We start from the raw sequence: 23,516 nt of genomic DNA, 5'->3' as shown, positions 1-23,516 counted from the left end.
GCTATAACCATCACACATGTCCCCTGTGCCAGCGCTATAACCATCACACATGTCCCCTGTGCCAGCGCTATAACCATCACACATGCCCCCCCTGTGCCAGCGCTATATCACACATGCCCCCCCTGTGCCAGCACTATATCACACATGCCCCCTGTGCCAGCGCTATAACCATCACACATGCCCCCTGTGCCAGCGCTATAACCATCACACATGCCCCCCTGTGCCAGCGCTATAACCATCACACATGTCCCCTGTGCCAGCGCTATAACCATCACACATGTCCCCTGTGCCAGCGCTATAACCATCACACATGTCCCCTGTGCCAGCGCTATAACCATCACACATCCCCCCCTGTGCCAGCGCTATAACCATCACACATCCCCCCCTGTGCCAGCGCTATAACCATCACACATCCCCCCCTGTGCCAGCGCTATAACCATCACACATGTCCCCTGTGCCAGCGCTATAACCATCACACATGTCCCCTGTGCCAGCGCTATAACCATCACACATGCCCCCCTGTGCCAGCGCTATAACCATCACACATCCCCCCCTGTGCCAGCGCTATAACCATCACACATGCCCCCCCTGTGCCAGCGCTATAACCATCACACATCCCCCCCTGTGCCAGCGCTACAACCATCACACATGCCCCCCCTGTGCCAGCGCTATAACCATCACACATGCCCCCCCTGTGCCAGCGCTATAACCATCACACATGCCCCCCCTGTGCCAGCGCTATAACCATCACACATGCCCCCCCTGTGCCAGCGCTATAACCATCACACATGCCCCCCCTGTGCCAGCGCTATAACCATCACACATGTCCCCTGTGCCAGCGCTATAACCATCACACATGTCCCCTGTGCCAGCGCTATAACCATCACACATCCCCCCCTGTGCCAGCGCTATAACCATCACACATGTCCCCCTGTGCCAGCGCTATAACCATCACACATGTCCCCTGTGCCAGCGCTATAACCATCACACATGTCCCCTGTGCCAGCGCTATAACCATCACACATGTCCCCTGTGCCAGCGCTATAACCATCACACATGTCCCCTGTGCCAGCGCTATAACCATCACACATGCCCCCCTGTGCCAGCGCTATAACCATCACACATCCCCCCCTGTGCCAGCGCTATAACCATCACACATGCCCCCCCTGTGCCAGCGCTATAACCATCACACATCCCCCCCTGTGCCAGCGCTACAACCATCACACATGCCCCCCCTGTGCCAGCGCTATAACCATCACACATGCCCCCCCTGTGCCAGCGCTATAACCATCACACATGCCCCCCCTGTGCCAGCGCTATAACCATCACACATGCCCCCCCTGTGCCAGCGCTATAACCATCACACATGCCCCCCCTGTGCCAGCGCTATAACCATCACACATGCCCCCCCTGTGCCAGCGCTATAACCATCACACATGCCCCCTGTGCCAGCGCTATAACCATCACACATCCCCCCCTGTGCCAGCGCTATAACCATCACACATCCCCCCCTGTGCCAGCGCTACAACCATCACACATCCCCCCCTGTGCCAGCGCTACAACCATCACACATCCCCCCCGTGCCAGCGCTACAACCATCACACATCCCCCCCTGTGCCAGCGCTATAACCATCACACATGCCCCCCTGTGCCAGCGCTATAACAATCACACATGTCCCCTGTGCCAGCGCTATAACAATCACACATGCCCCCCCTGTGCCAGCGCTATAACCATCACACATGCCCCCCTGTGCCAGCGCTATAACCATCACACATGTCCCCCGTGCCAGCGCTATAACCATCACACATCCCCCCCGTGCCAGCGCTATAACCATCACACATCCCCCCCTGTGCCAGCGCTATAACCATCACACATGCCCCCGTGCCAGCGCTATAACCATCACACATCCCCCCTGTGCCAGCGCTATAACCATCACACATGCCCCCGTGCCAGCGCTATAACCATCACACATGTCCCCTGTGCCAGCGCTATAACCATCACACATGTCCCCTGTGCCAGCGCTATAACCATCACACATGTCCCCTGTGCCAGCGCTATAACCATCACACATGCCCCCCCTGTGCCAGCGCTATAACCATCACACATGCCCCCCTGTGCCAGCGCTATAACCATCACACATCCCCCCCTGTGCCAGCGCTATAACCATCACACCTGCCCCCTGTGCCAGCGCTACAACCATCACACATGTCCCCCTGTGCCAGCGCTATAACCATCACACATGCCCCCCTGTGCCAGCGCTATAACCATCACACATCCCCCCCTGTGCCAGCGCTATAACCATCACACATCCCCCCCTGTGCCAGCGCTATAACCATCACACATCCCCCCCTGTGCCAGCGCTATAACCATCACACATGCCCCCCTGTGCCAGCGCTATAACCATCACACATCCCCCCCTGTGCCAGCGCTATAACCATCACACATGCCCCCCCTGTGCCAGCGCTATATCACACATGCCCCCCCTGTGCCAGCGCTATATCACACATGCCCCCTGTGCCAGCGCTATAACCATCACACATCCCCCCCTGTGCCAGCGCTATAACCATCACACCTGCCCCCTGTGCCAGCGCTACAACCATCACACATGTCCCCCTGTGCCAGCGCTATAACCATCACACATGCCCCCCTGTGCCAGCGCTATAACCATCACACATCCCCCCCTGTGCCAGCGCTATAACCATCACACATCCCCCCCTGTGCCAGCGCTATAACCATCACACATCCCCCCCTGTGCCAGCGCTATAACCATCACACATCCCCCCCTGTGCCAGCGCTATAACCATCACACATGCCCCCCTGTGCCAGCGCTATAACCATCACACATCCCCCCCTGTGCCAGCGCTATAACCATCACACATGCCCCCCCTGTGCCAGCGCTATAACCATCACACATCCCCCCCTGTGCCAGCGCTACAACCATCACACATGCCCCCCCTGTGCCAGCGCTATAACCATCACACATGCCCCCCCTGTGCCAGCGCTATAACCATCACACATGCCCCCCCTGTGCCAGCGCTATAACCATCACACATGCCCCCCCTGTGCCAGCGCTATAACCATCACACATGCCCCCCCTGTGCCAGCGCTATAACCATCACACATGCCCCCCCTGTGCCAGCGCTATAACCATCACACATGCCCCCTGTGCCAGCGCTATAACCATCACACATCCCCCCCTGTGCCAGCGCTATAACCATCACACATCCCCCCCTGTGCCAGCGCTACAACCATCACACATCCCCCCCTGTGCCAGCGCTACAACCATCACACATCCCCCCCGTGCCAGCGCTACAACCATCACACATCCCCCCCTGTGCCAGCGCTACAACCATCACACATCCCCCCCGTGCCAGCGCTACAACCATCACACATCCCCCCCGTGCCAGCGCTACAACCATCACACATCCCCCCCTGTGCCAGCGCTATAACCATCACACATGCCCCCCTGTGCCAGCGCTATAACAATCACACATGTCCCCCGTGCCAGCGCTATAACAATCACACATGCCCCCCGTGCCAGCGCTATAACCATCACACATGTCCCCCGTGCCAGCGCTATAACCATCACACATCCCCCCCGTGCCAGCGCTATAACCATCACACATCCCCCCCTGTGCCAGCGCTATAACCATCACACATGCCCCCGTGCCAGCGCTATAACCATCACACATCCCCCCCTGTGCCAGCGCTATAACCATCACACATGCCCCCGTGCCAGCGCTATAACCATCACACATGTCCCCTGTGCCAGCGCTATAACCATCACACATGTCCCCTGTGCCAGCGCTATAACCATCACACATGTCCCCTGTGCCAGCGCTATAACCATCACACATGCCCCCCTGTGCCAGCGCTATAACCATCACACATGCCCCCCTGTGCCAGCGCTATAACCATCACACATCCCCCCCTGTGCCAGCGCTATAACCATCACACATCCCCCCCTGTGCCAGCGCTATAACCATCACACCTGCCCCCTGTGCCAGCGCTACAACCATCACACATGTCCCCTGTGCCAGCGCTATAACCATCACACATGCCCCCCTGTGCCAGCGCTATAACCATCACACATCCCCCCCTGTGCCAGCGCTATAACCATCACACACCCCCCCTGTGCCAGCGCTATAACCATCACACATCCCCCCCTGTGCCAGCGCTATAACCATCACACATGCCCCCTGTGCCAGCGCTATAACCATCACACATGTCCCCTGTGCCAGCGCTATAACCATCACACATGCCCCCCTGTGCCAGCGCTATAACCATCACACATGCCCCCCTGTGCCAGCGCTATAACCATCACACATGTCCCCTGTGCCAGCGCTATAACAATCACACATGTCCCCTGTGCCAGCGCTATAACAATCACACATGCCCCCCTGTGCCAGCGCTATAACCATCACACATCCCCCCCTGTGCCAGCGCTATAACCATCACACCTGCCCCCCTGTGCCAGCGCTACAACCATCACACATGTCCCCTGTGCCAGCGCTATAACCATCACACATGCCCCCCTGTGCCAGCGCTATAACCATCACACATGCCCCCCTGTGCCAGCGCTATAACCATCACACATCCCCCCCTGTGCCAGCGCTATAACCATCACACATCCCCCCCTGTGCCAGCGCTATAACCATCACACATGCCCCCTGTGCCAGCGCTATAACCATCACACATGTCCCCTGTGCCAGCGCTATAACCATCACACATGTCCCCTGTGCCAGCGCTATAACCATCACACATGTCCCCTGTGCCAGCGCTATAACCATCACACATGTCCCCTGTGCCAGCGCTATAACCATCACACATGCCCCCCTGTGCCAGCGCTATAACCATCACACATCCCCCCCTGTGCCAGCGCTATAACCATCACACATGCCCCCTGTGCCAGCGCTACAACCATCACACATCCCCCCCTGTGCCAGCGCTATAACCATCACACATGTCCCCTGTGCCAGCGCTATAACCATCACACATCCCCCCCTGTGCCAGCGCTATAACCATCACACATGCCCCCCCTGTGCCAGCGCTACAACCATCACACATGCCCCCCCTGTGCCAGCGCTATAACCATCACACATGTCCCCTGTGCCAGCGCTATAACCATCACACATCCCCCCCTGTGCCAGCGCTATAACCATCACACATGCCCCCTGTGCCAGCGCTACAACCATCACACATCCCCCCCTGTGCCAGCGCTATAACCATCACACATGCCCCCCCTGTGCCAGCGCTATAACCATCACACATGTCCCCCTGTGCCAGCGCTATAACCATCACACATGCCCCCCTGTGCCAGCGCTATAACCATCACACATGCCCCCCTGTGCCAGCGCTATAACCATCACACATCCCCCCCTGTGCCAGCGCTATAACCATCACACATGCCCCCCTGTGCCAGCGCTATAACCATCACACATGCCCCCTGTGCCAGCGCTATAACCATCACACATGCCCCCTGTGCCAGCGCTATAACCATCACACATCCCCCCCTGTGCCAGCGCTATAACCATCACACATGCCCCCTGTGCCAGCGCTATAACCATCACACATGCCCCCCCTGTGCCAGCGCTACAACCATCACACATGCCCCCCCTGTGCCAGCGCTATAACCATCACACATGTCCCCCTGTGCCAGCGCTATAACCATCACACATCCCCCCTGTGCCAGCGCTATAACCATCACACATGCCCCCTGTGCCAGCGCTACAACCATCACACATCCCCCCCTGTGCCAGCGCTATAACCATCACACATGCCCCCCCTGTGCCAGCGCTATAACCATCACACATGTCCCCTGTGCCAGCGCTATAACCATCACACATGCCCTCCTGTGCCAGCGCTATAACCATCACACATGCCCCCCTGTGCCAGCGCTATAACCATCACACATCCCCCCCTGTGCCAGCGCTATAACCATCACACATGCCCCCCTGTGCCAGCGCTATAACCATCACACATGCCCCCCTGTGCCAGCGCTATAACCATCACACATGCCCCCTGTGCCAGCGCTATAACCATCACACATCCCCCCCTGTGCCAGCGCTATAACCATCACACATGCCCCCTGTGCCAGCGCTATAACGATCACACATGCCCCCCCTGTGCCAGCGCTACAACCATCACACATGCCCCCCCTGTGCCAGCGCTATAACCATCACACATGTCCCCTGTGCCAGCGCTATAACCATCACACATCCCCCCTGTGCCAGCGCTATAACCATCACACATGCCCCCTGTGCCAGCGCTACAACCATCACACATCCCCCCCTGTGCCAGCGCTATAACCATCACACATGCCCCCTGTGCCAGCGCTATAACCATCACACATGCCCCCCTGTGCCAGCGCTATAACCATCACACATGCCCCCCTGTGCCAGCGCTATAACCATCACACATGCCCCCCTGTGCCAGCGCTATAACCATCACACATGCCCCCCTGTGCCAGCGCTATAACCATCACACATGCCCCCCTGTGCCAGCGCTATAACCATCACACATCCCCCCTGTGCCAGCGCTATCATCACACATGCCCCCCTGTGCCAGCGCTATAACCATCACACATGCCCTCCTGTGCCAGCGCTATAACCATCACACATGCCCCCCCTGTGCCAGCGCTATAACCATCACACATGCCCCCCCTGTGCCAGCGCTATAACCATCACACATGTCCCCCTGTGCCAGCGCTATAACCATCACACATGCCCCCCTGTGCCAGCGCTATAACCATCACACATGCCCCCCTGTGCCAGCGCTATAACCATCACACATGCCCCCCTGTGCCAGCGCTATAACCATCACACATCCCCCCCTGTGCCAGCGCTATAACCATCACACATGCCCCCTGTGCCAGCGCTATAACCATCACACATCCCCCCCTGTGCCAGCGCTATAACCATCACACATGTCCCCTGTGCCAGCGCTATAACCATCACACATGTCCCCCTGTGCCAGCGCTATAACCATCACACATGTCCCCTGTGCCAGCGCTATAACCATCACACATCCCCCCCTGTGCCAGCGCTACAACCATCACACATGCCCCCCCTGTGCCAGCGCTATAACCATCACACATGTCCCCTGTGCCAGCGCTATAACCATCACACATCCCCCCTGTGCCAGCGCTATAACCATCACACATGCCCCCTGTGCCAGCGCTACAACCATCACACATCCCCCCCTGTGCCAGCGCTATAACCATCACACATGCCCCCCCTGTGCCAGCGCTATAACCATCACACATGCCCCCCCTGTGCCAGCGCTATAACCATCACACATGTCCCCTGTGCCAGCGCTATAACCATCACACATGCCCCCCTGTGCCAGCGCTATAACCATCACACATGCCCCCCTGTGCCAGCGCTATAACCATCACACATCCCCCCCTGTGCCAGCGCTATAACCATCACACATGCCCCCCTGTGCCAGCGCTATAACCATCACACATGCCCCCTGTGCCAGCGCTATAACCATCACACATGCCCCCTGTGCCAGCGCTATAACCATCACACATGCCCCCTGTGCCAGCGCTATAACCATCACACATCCCCCCCTGTGCCAGCGCTATAACCATCACACATGCCCCCTGTGCCAGCGCTATAACGATCACACATGCCCCCCCTGTGCCAGCGCTACAACCATCACACATGCCCCCCCTGTGCCAGCGCTATAACCATCACACATGTCCCCTGTGCCAGCGCTATAACCATCACACATCCCCCCTGTGCCAGCGCTATAACCATCACACATGCCCCCTGTGCCAGCGCTACAACCATCACACATCCCCCCCTGTGCCAGCGCTATAACCATCACACATGCCCCCTGTGCCAGCGCTATAACCATCACACATGCCCCCCTGTGCCAGCGCTATAACCATCACACATGCCCCCTGTGCCAGCGCTATAACCATCACACATCCCCCCCTGTGCCAGCGCTATAACCATCACACATGCCCCCTGTGCCAGCGCTATAACCATCACACATGTCCCCTGTGCCAGCGCTATAACCATCACACACCCCCCCCTGTGCCAACGCTATAACCATCACACATGCCCCCTGTGCCAGCGCTATAACCATCACACATGCCCCCCTGTGCCAGCGCTATAACCATCACACATGCCCCCCTGTGCCAGCGCTATAACCATCACACATGCCCCCCTGTGCCAGCGCTATAACCATCACACATGCCCCCCTGTGCCAGCGCTATAACCATCACACATGCCCCCTGTGCCAGCGCTATAACCATCACACATCCCCCCTGTGCCAGCGCTATATCACACATGCCCCCCTGTGCCAGCGCTATAACCATCACACATGCCCTCCTGTGCCAGCGCTATAACCATCACACATGCCCCCCCTGTGCCAGCGCTATAACCATCACACATGCCCCCCCTGTGCCAGCGCTATAACCATCACACATGTCCCCTGTGCCAGCGCTATAACCATCACACATGCCCCCCTGTGCCAGCGCTATAACCATCACACATGCCCCCCTGTGCCAGCGCTATAACCATCACACATGCCCCCCTGTGCCAGCGCTATAACCATCACACATCCCCCCCTGTGCCAGCGCTATAACCATCACACATGCCCCCCTGTGCCAGCGCTATAACCATCACACATGCCCCCTGTGCCAGCGCTATAACCATCACACATCCCCCCCTGTGCCAGCGCTATAACCATCACACATGCCCCCTGTGCCAGCGCTATAACCATCACACATGTCCCCTGTGCCAGCGCTATAACCATCACACATGTCCCCTGTGCCAGCGCTATAACCATCACACACCCCCCCCTGTGCCAACGCTATAACCATCACACATGCCCCCTGTGCCAGCGCTATATCACACATCCCCCCCCTGTGCCAGCGCTATAACCATCACACATGCCCCCCTGTGCCAGCGCTATAACCATCACACATGCCCCCTGTGCCAGCGCTATAACCATCACACATGCCCCCCTGTGCCAGCGCTATAACCATCACACATGCCCCCTGTGCCAGCGCTATATCACACATCCCCCCCTGTGCCAGCGCTATAACCATCACACATGCCCCCCTGTGCCAGCGCTATAACCATCACACATGCCCCCTGTGCCAGCGCTATAACCATCACACATGTCCCCTGTGCCAGCGCTATAACCATCACACATGTCCCCTGTGCCAGCGCTATAACCATCACACACCCCCCCCTGTGCCAACGCTATAACCATCACACATGCCCCCTGTGCCAGCGCTATATCACACATCCCCCCCCTGTGCCAGCGCTATAACCATCACACATGCCCCCCTGTGCCAGCGCTATAACCATCACACATGCCCCCTGTGCCAGCGCTATAACCATCACACATGCCCCCCTGTGCCAGCGCTATAACCATCACACACTCACACACACTAGCTCCCCTTCTACTTACCTTTTTCTACACGAATGCAGCCAGGAACTGAAAGAAATGAGCTACAACCATCGAGAACCATAGACTTTCAGCAGCCGCCTAACACTATGTACCATGTGACCGCTGCGATCACATGACCCTGTGACGTCATATTGACGTGCCGGGTACCTACACTGAAGGGGATTTAGCCGCTACCTATGTACCATGTGACCGCTGCGATCACATGACACTGTGACGTCATATTGACGTGCCGGGTACCTACACTGAAGGGGATTTAGCCGCTACCGGGATTTAGCCATTACTGTGACTGCTGGGACTCTTCCTGATCTCACATAACAATATTGTCCTTATTGTGACTCTGAGACCCTGTGTCCTGCGCTGGAGGTGAGCTGCTGGGTCTGTGGTAGTGTCCTGTTATGTGCACATTATATTATACATTAATAATGGGGGAGTTACACCCAAGGTCACAGCAGATTGCTGCAGGGGGAGATCTGTTATGTATGTAATGGCTGGGAGCAGAGAGGGGAGAGGACAGATCTCATGGTATGGATGCAGACTGCACTGTGCACTGTATATTATAGCAATGTACACTGTATATTATAGCACCACACACTGTATATTATAGCAATGTACACTGTATATTATAGCACTGCACACTGTATATTATAGCACTGCGCACTGTATATTATAGCACTGTATATTATAGCACTGCACGCTGCATATTATAGCACTACACACTGTATATTAAAGCACTACACACTGTATATTATAGCACTGCACGCTGCATATTATAGCACTACACACTGTATATTATAGCACTGCACGCTGCATATTATAGCACTGCACGCTGCATATTATAGCACTGCACGCTGTATATTATAGCACTGCACGCTGTATATTATAGCACTACATGCTGTATATTATAGCACTGCACGCTGCATATTATAGCACTACACACTGTATATTCTAGCACTGCATATTATAGCACTGCACACTGTATATTTTAGCACTGCATATTATAGCACTGCTGCGCACTGTATATTATAGCAATGCACACTGTATATTATAGCAATGCACACTGTATATTATAGCACCGCACACTGTATATTATAGCACTGCAGACTGTATATTATAGCACTGCGCGCTGTATATTATAGCACTACACACTGTATATTATAGCACTGCACAGGCATTTGCACTGGCTTTGTTTAGGATCTAACTATACTATTATTTATATGCTACTATATTCCTCTATATATAGCGCTGACCAATTATGCTGCACTCTGCAAATCAAATAATGTTTATTCATTTGCATTAGTACCAGTGGAGCTGGCAATCTAATTTACCTAGACAAGGCATGCTGGCTCTTGTAGTTCCACTACAGCTGTTGAGCCACTATAGCTTTTGTAAACAATACCACAAAATATACCATAGAACCTACCTGTCTGTAGATTATTTTCCCTTTTTTACGTTACATAGAAGGTGTGGTGAAAATGATTGGAGGGGAAGGTTTTTTTTCCTCTCCATAATTTCTGTGTTTTCCTGACCAGGTAACACCATTTAAATTTTATAAAGGGTTTATTATCATTTAAAAAGTAATTAAATATTGTAACCTGATTTTTGTAACCTGAGTTGCCTAACTGCTATATGTGATTCCATCATTGCTGGTGTGCTATGTAAATGAATACAGGGTATCCCAGAAACATAAAACCAAGGTTTTCCTTTTTTTAATAGCTGTTTTATTACCACTTGGAAAAATATATCTAAAACGGTAGATATTTAAGATTCTATTTATATTTGCTGTGTAACTGGTTGTGTAAGTTATTCTCTGGTATCAATCGTTTCAGGCTGAGAGAAGACTGTAGTGTACATCTGTGTGGTTACTGCCAGGAAATTTGCAATGCATAGGAAAATATCTCCCTCCACAATCTTATTTTTTTTATTTTTTTATGAGAAATCTGCAGTTTTGAAAATGTTTTGTATACCTTTTTGAACATATTTTGTTATCCCTTTTATATTTGGGGCTATTAAGCCTAAAAAACAAATTGTCTTGTATAATAGAAGCCGACTTGTGATTTAGGTTTACTAGTTTTTTAACATGGCTGCTTTCTGCAAGGGATTGGGACAGGAAGCACACTGAAGAGATTTAATTAAGTGTAAGCACTGCAGTGGTTTCCGGTATATAATATATTACAATCAAGATTAAAAAGCACAGTTTTGATATACAGATGACGTATTTTCCTGGTTTATTACAGACATGCGTCTGACGGCTCTTGTGGCCATGACCTCTAAGGTGGTCAAGTTGCCTCGCGATTACCGCTTTGGCACAAGTCGGCCATCTACCGTAGCTGCTCAGAAGAGAAACCCCCCTGGCAAGAGGAGGTCTAAAATATTTGTAGAGCCCATCACCAAAGATCAATGGCAATATTTTCGTGGAGATGTAGTAAGTAGCTTGTGAGATTATTTTAATCCAGAAGTCAATTAAATGCATCTTGCCATGATCATCATCATCATCATCATTGATGATATGGCTTCCTCAGCCCCCTGAGCAGGAAGTCCAATTAAAACCTATTGTCTTTATTTGTAACAGTTATTGTGAAATTGACTTCTTCCCTGATTTGTGCTTTTTTTTTTTTTTTTTTTTTTTTTTAGGCAGTATCTTACTTATTATTTTTTTGGGCTATTTATATTTGTTTTTGTTTGGTTTTGTATCCAAGGTTGAAGTCCTCAATGGCAAAGATGCTGGAAAACAAGGGAAGGTGACGCAAGTTATCCGAGCCCGAAACTGGGTCGTGGTGGAAAATATAAACACGGTAAAATAATTCAGGAGAGAGTTGTTTCAAATACACACATCTAATCATACAAACCTTCCTTAAATGCTTCGGATGCCGATATGAAATATATACCACCAAACGGCACCTTTCGTTTGGTCCTCCGCTGGTTCATTGAGTTAGAGAGTCTACCCTGCCACTAAGAGAGGCGCTTGGCCAATTGGTCAGGTCTTCTTCACTTTGAGGACCAGTCACGCTTATAATGATTATAGTTGGGGATGGCCTGTGCTCCCAGCTACAGCGGCAGTATGGAATTCTATTATGGAGGGGGGGAGCAGATCAACCTTCGAAAAAGTGCACTGTGAAAAGATATAGTCAATCATCATCATCATAATTTATTTATAAAGCGCCACTAATTCCGCAGCGCTGTACAGAGAACTCATTCACATCAGTCCCTGCCCCATTGGAGCTTACAGTCTAAATTCCCTAACACACACACACACACACACACACAGACACACACAGACACAGGACACACACACAGACACACACACACACAGACACACACACACACACACACAGACACACACAGACACACACAGACACAGACACACACAGACACACACAGACACAGACACACACACACTAGGGTCAATTTTGATAGCAGCCAATTAACCTACCAGTATGTTTTTGGAATGTGGGAGGAAACCGGAGCACCCGGAGGAAACCCACGCAAACATGGGGAGAACATACAAACTCCACACAGATAAGGCCATGATCGGGATTTGAACTCATGACCCCAGTGCTGTGAGGTAGAAGTGCTAACCACTTAGCCACCGTGCTGCACTACATACAGAGGTTGTAGCGCTTAAGTGATTCCTTTTATTGTGTATGATTATAAAGATGCCCATTTTGTAAGAGTTATCACCGTCGTCATCAGCTATTTATATAGCGCCACTAATTCCGCAGCGCTGTACAGAGAACTCGCTCACGTCAGTCCCTGCCCCATAGGAGCTTACAGTCTAAATTCCCTAACGTACACACACAGACCAAGAGAGACCAAGGTTAATTTAATAGCAGCCAATTAACCTACCAGTATGTTTTTGGAGTGTGGGAGGAAACCGGAGCACCCATGCAAACAGGGGGTTATTTCTAAGGCATTAAGAAATACATTTTATCCCTATAAAACATCTCTAGTTTCCAAGTACTTGGTCTGTTCCTGTAAGTGGAGGTCACTAGAAAATACTCTGTGTTTCTTTACTAGGGACATATTTCCAACTAACATGGGCAGCACAGCCCTCCCTGGTCTTTTATATTCCTTTTTAATACTTTTATTTTTCTTCTGCACGTTAATTATATTAAAAACATATATTTTACACTTTTAGATGGGTCTTCAGACTCCGTGTTAAACAACAATGGACAAACTGCAGCAAGCTGCCTTTTTATAAATAGAAGATTATTATTATTATGGTAGATTTGTAAGGCGCCACAGTGCTCCGCAGCGCCGTACAGTAGGGAAAACAGTACATACAGAAAACGGGAACACACGTAAAACAAGAACAGACAAGGTAGACAAAATAAACGCAGACATGATAACAAAGGGTATGGAGGACCCTGCTCATTAGAGAGCTTACATTCTAAGTGGAAGAGGGCACAGCTGAAACAAGAGGAGCGAGTGTGGCTCAGAGTGGAGATTAGGACAGTTGTGAGGATGCATTAGTGTGAATAGTGTTATCGGGGATAAGGTCACCTCTAAAATAAGATAAGGGTTTTCAAAGAGCGTCTAAAGATTTGAAGGCTGGGAGTAAGCCTGTTGGAGCGTGGTAGGGAATTCCATAAGTGGGGAGCAGCACGGGAGAAGTCTTGTAGGTGGGAGTGAGAGGTGGTTACCAGAGACGAGACAAGGCGCAGATCAGCGGTAGATCTAAGAGGGCGGGAGGGAGAGTATTTTGATATGAGATTTGAGATCTATGCAGGGGTGGTGTTGTCGAGGGCTTTGTAGGTAAGGGTGAGTAATTTGATTCTGGAAGACACAGGGGGCCAGTGTAGGGATTTGCAAAGTGGTGCAGCTGATGTGGAGCGCTGAGAGAGGAAGATGGAGGTAGAAACCCTGCAATCAAATATTCATTGTTATTCCTGTCATCACAGAATAGTATAATACACTATATATATATATTTATTATTATTATAATACTTATATTAGGCAGAATGTTGGAGACATGTATCTGTAGTTTTACCATCTTCCTTTCTTACACTTATAGCACTTTCGTTACATTGGCAAGTCAGCTGACTACTGGGGGCAGTATGTGGCTAGTGAGGCCCCCCTCCTTGTACAGAACGTGTCTTTGGTTGATCCTACAGACAGGTGAGTCGCATCTTTTGCCATACACCGTTCCTTAATAAACTGATAATAATATTTCCGCTAATGGGATATTGTATTGTTCGGTGACATTGACTTAGGATGTGGGTTGACTTAGTAGCAGTTTGGATCAAATCTGGACCTAGAATCCGTTAGTTTATACCCTTTACACCCTGAATGATGTTTCCATGCTGGTGCTCGTATTGGGATAGTCTTTAGTTCCCGTGTGTTGAGGCTCAGTGAGCGTAGTGCCACACGGTCGCTTTATCCTTCCATCATTTATTAACCCCCTCAGTATGTTTTTGGAGCATGCAAACTGAAGACAGATAAAGCTGTGGTCAGGAATTGAACTCAAGACCCCAGTGCTGTAAGACCGAAGCGCTAACCACTGAGCCACCGTGCTGCTCATCACTGATTGTAGGCTTCATAAATGACCATTACTGTGTCTTCAGCAGCTACACAAAGGTATTGTATCTTTTTAGTTGGCTGTAGCACGCGTTTGATATTTGCAGAATGATATTAAGTCTTGTTACCCCTTGACCTGGCTGTATAATGTCTTTCCCAGGAAGCCTACAGAGGTAGAATGGCGATACACAGAAGAGGGCGAGCGGGTGAGAGTGTCTTTGAGAACCGGGCGCATCGTTAGCAAACCTGAGTTCCAGAGACGAGACGGGATTATCCCGGAGCAGTGGAAAGGTGAGAACTTGGCTGTCTATGTTTGCTCCCTTACTGTGCCGCAAGACCTTTCCTTGCACAGTTGTTGGTGTGTCGGCTTCCTTCCTGTGGCGTAAGACATCTGCTTGCAGAGTTGTTGATGTGTCCGCTTCATTACTGTGTCACAAGTACTCTCCATGCGGAGTTGTTGGTGTGTCCGCGTCCTTACTGTGCCACAAGACCTCTCCATGCGGAGTTGTTGGTGTGTCCGCGTCCTTACTGTGCCACAAGACCTCTCCATGCGGAGTTGTTGGTGTGTCCGCGTCCTTACTGTGCCACAAGACCTCTCCATGCGGTGTTGTTGGTGTGTCCGCGTCCTTACTGTGCCGCAAGACCTCTCCATGCGGTGTTGTTGGTGTGTCCGCGTCCTTACTGTGCCACAAGACCTCTCCATGCGGTGTTGTTGGTGTGTCCGCGTCCTTACTGTGCCACAAGACCTCTCCATGCGGAGTTGTTGGTGTGTCCGCGCCCTTACTGTGCCACAAGACCTCTCCATGCGGAGTTGTTGGTGTGTCCGCGTCCTTACTGTGCCACAAGACCTCTCCATGCGGTGTTTTTGGTGTGTCCGCTTCCTTACTGTGCCACAAGACCTCTCCATGCGGTGTTTTTGGTGTGTCCGCTTCCTTACTGTGCCACAAGACCTCTCCATGCGGTGTTTTTGGTGTGTCCGCTTCCTTACTGTGCCACAAGACCTCTCCATGCGGTGTTTTTGGTGTGTCCGCTTCCTTACTGTGCCACAAGACCTCTCCATGCGGTGTTTTTGGTGTGTCCGCTTCCTTACTGTGCCACAAGACCTCTCCATGCGGTGTTGTTGGTGTGTCCGCTTCCTTACTGTGCCGCAAGACCTCTCCATGCGGAGTTGTTGGTGTGTCCGCTTCCTTACTGTGGCGCAAGACCTCTCCATGCGGAGTTGTTGGTGTGTCCGCGTCCTTACTGTGCCACAAGACCTCTCCATGCGGTGTTGTTGATGTGTCCGCGTCCTTACTGTGGCGCAAGACCTCTCCATGCGGAGTTGTTGGTGTGTCCGCGTCCTTACTGTGGCGCAAGACCTCTCCATGCGGAGTTGTTGGTGTGTCCGCGTCCTTACTGTGGCGCAAGACCTCTCCATGCGGAGTTGTTGGTGTGTCCGCGTCCTTACTGTGGCGCAAGACCTCTCCATGCGGAGTTGTTGGTGTGTCCGCGTCCTTACTGTGGCGCAAGACCTCTCCATGCGGAGTTGTTGGTGTGTCCGCGTCCTTACTGTGGCGCAAGACCTCTCCATGCGGAGTTGTTGGTGTGTCCGCGTCCTTACTGTGCCACAAGACCTCTCCATGCGGAGTTGTTGGTGTGTCCGCTTCCTTACTGTGGCGCAAGACCTCTCCATGCGGAGTTGTTGGTGTGTCCGCGTCCTTACTGTGCCACAAGACCTCTCCATGCGGTGTTTTTGGTGTGTCCGCTTCCTTACTGTGATGCAAGACCTCTCCATGCGGTGTTGTTGGTGTGTCCGCTTCCTTACTGTGGCGCAAGACCTCTCCATGCGGAGTTGTTGGTGTGTCCGCGTCCTTACTGTGGCGCAAGACCTCTCCATGCGGAGTTGTTGGTGTGTCCGCTTCCTTACTGTGCCGCAAGACCTCTCCATGCGGAGTTGTTGGTGTGTCCGCTTCCTTACTGTGCCGCAAGACCTCTCCTTGCGGAGTTGTTGGCGTGTATGGTTCCTTACTGCATTTTACTAGATAAAAATGTGTTTTTAGCCTGACTTTTTAAAATGCCCTCTACCTCTTTATATGTACTTGCCACATGTATTATTTTTTTTTGTTTTAGATGGTCCCAAAGACACCTCAGTAGAGGACGCCCTGGAGAGGACCTACGTACCCTCCCTTAAACTCTTTCAAGAGGAAATCATGGAAAAAATGGGCATTGTAGAAAACAGACGACACAGAACATCGTTCTGGTACTAATGGACCTGGATTACTGGTGTTGGTGAATCAGAGGAAAAGGGAACTCTCCGATCTGCCGTTAGTGAAGAATTTGGGGATTTACTCCTGGAACATGTGATGTCCATCATGTAGGACTTGACCCCGTGTGGGGTGTGATTTAGAAAGTAACGGGTTGCGTACTGTGTTCACCATCAAACAAAACATTCAGTTCAACAGTACATATTGTATAAAGCAGAAACTTAATATTCTTTTTTTATACATTATATTGCAATTATACATTTTCAAATCCCAAAAAGTGCAAGCATGTTCATTTAATTTATTGTTTGTTTTTGTTTTTTTAATTGCTGTTTGCCTGCTTCCTCTATAGCCGTTACGCCGCGATGATCATTGATCCTGGATAGGCACAATTAGTGTTTTAAAACGCTGAGGGATCTCATAATTTATTTCCTTTCTTAAATGTCCTTTCCCCCTCCACACCGGACAGTACACCTGTTTAATCATAGGCAACGTATGACGGTGTGGGAACTGGGCTGTGACTATAACCGCTAGTCCCTGTGTAACCAACTAGAACCATAACCAATCGTTTCTTGGCCCTTCGATCTTTCTTGCACACGGTTAAATATAGAAAACTGTTCAGGAGAAGCGGAATGTTAGTGATGTCATCACCAGATTTTCCATGGCAGAGCTAGAGCCTCTGGGTTTAGAAAGACCCTCTACCCCTAGTGTTAGAGCTTCGCTTGAACATTAGCTTAGATGTCACTGACACATGGAGATTTTATTCAAAGTAAAACAACACACACACACCGCGTGTATATATAACCTCTATGGCAAGGGGTAGAACACACCTGCCTACTTTTCCTAACCTGCATCCAGGAGATGTGGAGACGGAGTAGGAAATGAGGTGGGTGGGACCTGATTAGACAAATCATGCTATGAAGTGGGTGTGGCAATCACATCAAGCCCCGCCTATCTCGCATCACACCTCTGCCACTTTGTTTTACCGAAGTGGGCAGGGCTTAATGATCCAATCCATGTCACATCCCACCCACCTTGCGACAGGTATGTGATTCTCTCTTGGGAACGTGGGAGGTCTACCCACTAATTTAGGAGAGAAGGTAACAATCCTCTGGGAACACCATATAAGTCATACAATAAATTTAGTAACATATTTGTGACATGACAATAGCTACATAAAAATAACAGGGATAATCTAGAATGTACTTGTCTAGAGCTCAAATTTGAAGAGATTAATTAATTGGGCTAATTAATAACAAAACAAAAGAAATATTCTTGCCGAGATAGATTTTTTTTTTGAAGAACTAAAATTATTGAGAAACCCACTACCAAATTAGTAACCTAATTAAGCATCCTAACCTATCTCACAATTCCAGGCTGATTGTTCCAAACAATGTAGTAAAATACAAACAATTCCCCAACCCCCCCCTTAAATAAAAAAAAAAAAAAAAAAGCATCATCATCGACTGACGTTAGCGGAGTCAATCAACCAGCGGGATTAGGTATTTCTGGGACTACAGATTAGGCATTTTGAAAAAGGCTACACCAGTGGATACCAAGCTTTCTCAGTTTGAGGCACCCTTATACCCTTTTCCTACTGCAGCCTCGACCCGGGTTTTGCCCCTCACCCACTAATGTAAAAAAATAAAAAGGTATTAAAAAAATAAAAAAGTTGAATTTAAAAAAATAAAGAATAAAAAAGTCCTCCTTAATACCTTAGTATTTCCTCATCGCTGACTGTGCGGCAAGTTACATGAAGAAAGTACGTCATTCCTATTGGCCAGGGAGAAAATTATGTATCTAAAGCGGCAATAGCGGACCCTACGCCTGGATTACATTATACAGGCGTAGGGTCCGCTAATGCCGCTTTAAATGCATAATTTTCTCCCTGGCCAATAGGAATGACGAAATTTCTTCATGTAACCTGCCGGACAGTCAGCGATGGGGAAATACTAAGGTATTAAGAGGACTTTTTTTTTATTCATTTTTTTTTTTTTTTCAAATTTATGTTTTTGTTTTTGTAAGACCCAGGTCTGCCCGGGTTCAGTGTGAACCTGGTTGACCTGAGAATTTCCCTGTCTGGGAGCCTGTCCCCCGGCAATATCTCGGGTTCATATACCCGGCATATTGCCAGGGCGGCAGTATGAAAGCGGTGTGTGTGTGTATATTAGGGGATTTAGACTGTAAGCTCCAATGGGGCAGGGACTGATGTGAGTGAGTTCTCTGTCCAGCGCTGTGGAATTAGTGGCGCTATATAAATAGATGATGATGATCTTCCTATGCTGACAACCGTGTTTGTTTAGCTGATGGGAAGCAAGCAACCAGGAACAAACGAATGACCTGTACGTACAAACTGCAATGAAGCCAATTAATCACTAGGTGTCGCCATTGCCATTTTGAAAGACTAATCACATGTTACTGGGGAAACACCAAACGAGAAATGAAAAGTTTCTCATTTAAAACCGGCTGATATGAATCAGAAGCCACTCAACATAATAATTCAGTAAATCGGCTAATGTTCTCTTTTGGACTCGCAAAATTATTTCTCTTTCCTGCTGCTTAGGTATATTTTAAATCTTCAGGAATATAAGTGTTCCATTAATATCCCAATAACTTTTGCTGCAGGATCGAATTCCGAATTCTTAATAAACGGAAAGTAATAGGAATAGACTGTGTTAAGTAACAAGCTTGCCCTCTTTCGCATAAGGAGTCTAAAGTAACTGGTAAGCGTGATCTTGACTTGGGAGTCCAAACTGCAATATAGCAAGGTAATATACATCACTGCCAGCAGATTCATGCTGACGCGTTTTGTTGCTCCATTTAGCAACTTTCTCAAAGGGATCAATAATATACCTACAGTCATGGCCAAAAGTTTTGAGAATGACACAAGTATTGGTTTTCACAAAGTTTGCTGCTTCAATATTATTAGACCTTTTTGTCAGATGTTGCTATGGTATACTGAAGTAAGATTACAAACATTTCATAAGTGTCGAAGGTTTGCCCTTCGACAAGGATCCCTCTCGGCTGGTCAGTATGCAGTACAATTCCATACCTTCGCCTCTGAACAGGGGTGGAACGATGAGGCCCTGACAGCTACCTACTGGCAAGGGTTGTCTGACCCTATTAAGGACGCCCTCGCCTCCCGGGATCATCCCGCCAAACTTGACAAGCTGGTATTACTAAGCATCAAAGTGGACATCCGTCATCAGGAACGCCGCCTTGTTTGTTTGGCTCCTCGCTTTCAGTCTCTGGCCCCTCCGGCTGAACAGCCTATGCAGATTGGGTGTTCTCGTCTGTCTCGGGATGAAAGGGAGCGCCGGATTAGGAACCGCCTTTGTCTGTATTGCAGGGAACCCGGTCACCTACTATCAACTTGCCCAAAGAGGCCGGAAAACTCCACCTCCTAGGCAATAAAAGGGAGGTTGTCCTAGGATCCAGTCTCCATACTCCCTACTCCCTTAAGGATACCAACTTTCTGATGCCAGTCACCCTCAAGTCTACGGATATCTCCCTGGAATGTTCCGCCTTTGTGGATTCTGGATCCGCAGGGAACTTCTTCTCCGTCACTCTGGTGTCCAAGCTTCGCATACCCTTTCATCTATTGCCGCAGCCATTGGTTCTCACCGCAGTTGATGGTAACCGAGTCAGTACGGTTCCATCACCTGTATCACCTGTCCAGTTCGGTTGCAGGTAGGGGTTCTTCACCACGAGTTGATTTAAGTTCCTGGTCATTCCGCAGTCCGTGAACTCCATCATCTTGGGTTTACCCTGGCTCAGGATGCATTCGCCACACTTCGATTGGCTTCATGCTCAGGTATCCTCCTGGGGTACTTCTTGTTTCAACAGATGTCTTTCTAAAGTGCAAGCCTTGTCTTTCTCTTGCCTCCCAAATCAAGCTTCCGGAACCGTACTTAGAGTTCCTTAATGTATTCAGCAAGACTGCCACTGAGAGTATACCTCCACTTCGTGCGTGGGAATGTCCCATCGAACTCTTGCCCGGCAAAACTATCCCCGAGGGTAGAGTTTACCTGCTTTCTCTACCTGAGACAAAGGCAATGTCACTGTATGTCTCTGACAATCTTTGGCGAGGATTCATCAGGAAGTCCTCCTCTCCCACGGGGGCTGGATTCTTTTTTGTGAAGAAGAAAGATGGCTCCTTAAGACCTTGTATAGACTACTGTCGCCTGAACGCAATCGCTATCAAAAAACGCTATCCTCTTCCCCTTATTACGGAACTATTCGACCGCATTCGGGGTGCCAAGATCTTCTCCAAATTGGATCTCAGAGGAGCTTACAATCTGATACGCATTTGAAAGGGCGATGAGTGGAAGACGGCATTTAACACCCGTGACGGGCACTACGAGTACCTAGTTATGCCCTTCGGGCTCTGTAATGCTCCTGCTGTTTTTCAGGATTTCATCAAAGAGATCTTCAGGGATCTTCTGTACCAATCCGTGATTGTCTACCTGGACCATATTCTTATATTCTCACCTGATCTATGCTCTCGTCGTCTTCATGTTAAGATGGTCCTCTCTTGTCTCAGAGAACATTCTCTGTATTGTAAGCTGGATAAATGCCTCTTTGAATGTTCCCAAGTTCCCTTCCTCGGTTATCTGGTCTCTGGCACTGGTCTCTAAATGGACCCACAGATAGTAGAAGCCATCATCAACTGGCCACTACCCGCTGGTCTCAAAGCTACGCAACGCTTCATCAGGTTTGCCAACTATTACCATCAGTTCATTAAAGGGTTCTCTTCCATCATCTGTCCTATTATGGCCTTGACTCGCAAAGGAGCCTGTTGCAGACCATCGCCGGCAGAGGCGGTAACGGCCTTCAAGACTCTTAAGGAGGCATTCATTGCTGCTCCCATCCTCAAACAACCAGACCAAGGGAGACCTTTCCTTCTTGAGGTTGACGCCTCTTCTGTAGGAATAGGGGCTGTCTTGTCTCAAAGATCTTCATCCGACTCTCTGGAGATATGTGGATTGCTTTCTACAAAAATTTCTGGTTGCGAGTTAAATTATGGGATCGGAGATAAGGAGCTCCTGGCTGTTAAAATGGCTCTGGAAGAATGGCGCGTACCTCCTCGAAGGGGCATTACACCCTATGACTGACCACAAAAACCTTACTTACCTCCAGGAGGCACAATATCTCAACCCCCGCCAGGCTCGCTGGTTTTTTTTTTTTTTTCTAGGTTCCAACTTTTCCTTACCTTTTGTCCTGGTTTCAAGAATTGCAAAGCCGATACATTATCCAGATCATTTGATAACACGGATTCCCTGGCCTCCTTGGACAACAAGACCATTCTTAACCCTATTCAAGTAGTGGCAATTACTAACTCCTCCTCCGTCTCTCCTCCTCCTCCTGGACGCTCCTTTGTAGATCCACATCTCTGTCCCAAATTACTGTGCTGGGCACACAAATCTAAATTTGCAGGTCATGCCAGCTACAAGAGGACTAAGGAATTCCTTTCCAGATACTACTGGTGGCCTTCACTGGGTTCTGATGTCCACAAGTTCGTGTCAGCATGCTGTATATGTGCGCGCCACAAGACTCCTAGACAAAGTCCCTCTGGTCTTCTACTTCCTCCTCCCATTCCCGACTCTCCCTGGATCAGTATCACGATGGATTTCATCACCAATCTTCCTCTGAGTCACGACTACAATACCATCTGGGTCGTGGTAGATCGCTTCTCCAAGATGTCCCACTTCATCCCATGTAAAGGCCTTCCTTCAGCCCCATAGCTCGCAAATCTGTTTTTAATAAATGTATTCCGTCTCCACGGATGTCCCCAGGAAATCATCTCTGATCGGGGAGTACAGTTTGTGGCTAAGTTCTTCTGCACCAAGATTGGGTTCAAACTCAAATTCTCTTCTGGCTACCACCCTCAGACTAATGTACAGACGGAACGAGTAAATCAGGACCTGGAGTGTTTCTTGCAATGCTTTGCTTCTGAAAATCAAGCTTCCTCGAGTAACCTCCTTTACTGGGCCGAATTTGCTCCTAATGACCTGTTACATTCTTCCTCAGACTATTCTCCTTTCTTCATTGTCTATGGTAGACATCCTACTCCTTCCCTCTTATCAGAGGCTCCAGCTTCTCCTGTGCCTGCTGCCGACTCCCTCATCCACGACTTTTCACAAATCTGGACCAAAACTAAAGCGACACTTATTTCTTCAGAGCAGCGACGTAAGATAGCTGCCGACCGCCATTGAAGGAATCTTCCAGTATTGAAGGTGGGAGACACAAACTCTCACTACCTCCTTCACTCAGAATCCACAACACCTTCCACATCTCCCTGCTGAAACCTCTAGTCCTCAACGAATTCT

The 23,516-nt window shown here is 50.0% G+C and overlaps 1 protein-coding gene across 1 annotated transcript; it reads left to right on the top strand.

Moving 5' to 3' along the window:
- Window positions 1-9,667: 9,667 nt before the first annotated feature.
- Window positions 9,668-17,467, top strand: MRPL24 (mitochondrial ribosomal protein L24). The gene is made up of 6 exons (XM_075191852.1): window positions 9,668-9,796; window positions 11,668-11,855; window positions 12,130-12,225; window positions 14,445-14,548; window positions 15,108-15,238; window positions 17,057-17,467. Exons 2-6 carry the CDS (start codon window positions 11,670-11,672, stop codon window positions 17,191-17,193), a joined length of 654 nt encoding a protein of 217 aa, XP_075047953.1. The 5' UTR covers window positions 9,668-9,796; window positions 11,668-11,669; the 3' UTR covers window positions 17,194-17,467.
- Window positions 17,468-23,516: the final 6,049 nt, after the last annotated feature.

Source organism: Mixophyes fleayi, chromosome 12, assembly GCF_038048845.1.
Source record: "Mixophyes fleayi isolate aMixFle1 chromosome 12, aMixFle1.hap1, whole genome shotgun sequence".
In the NCBI taxonomy this organism is placed as follows: Eukaryota; Metazoa; Chordata; class Amphibia; order Anura; family Limnodynastidae; genus Mixophyes; species Mixophyes fleayi.
This window is presented reverse-complemented; position numbering and strand designations above follow the sequence as displayed.

What these genes read in the sequence shown, in the direction of transcription:
- MRPL24 (XM_075191852.1), top strand. Translation starts at nt 11,670, where the DNA reads ATGCGTCTGACGGCTCTTGTGGCCATGACCTCTAAGGTGGTCAAGTTG. An exon ending in TGGTGGAAAATATAAACACG is followed by an intron (nt 12,226 to 14,444) that starts GTAAAATAATTC and finishes TTACACTTATAG; the next exon opens with CACTTTCGTTACATTGGCAA. An exon ending in TATCCCGGAGCAGTGGAAAG is followed by an intron (nt 15,239 to 17,056) that starts GTGAGAACTTGG and finishes TTTTTGTTTTAG; the next exon opens with ATGGTCCCAAAGACACCTCA.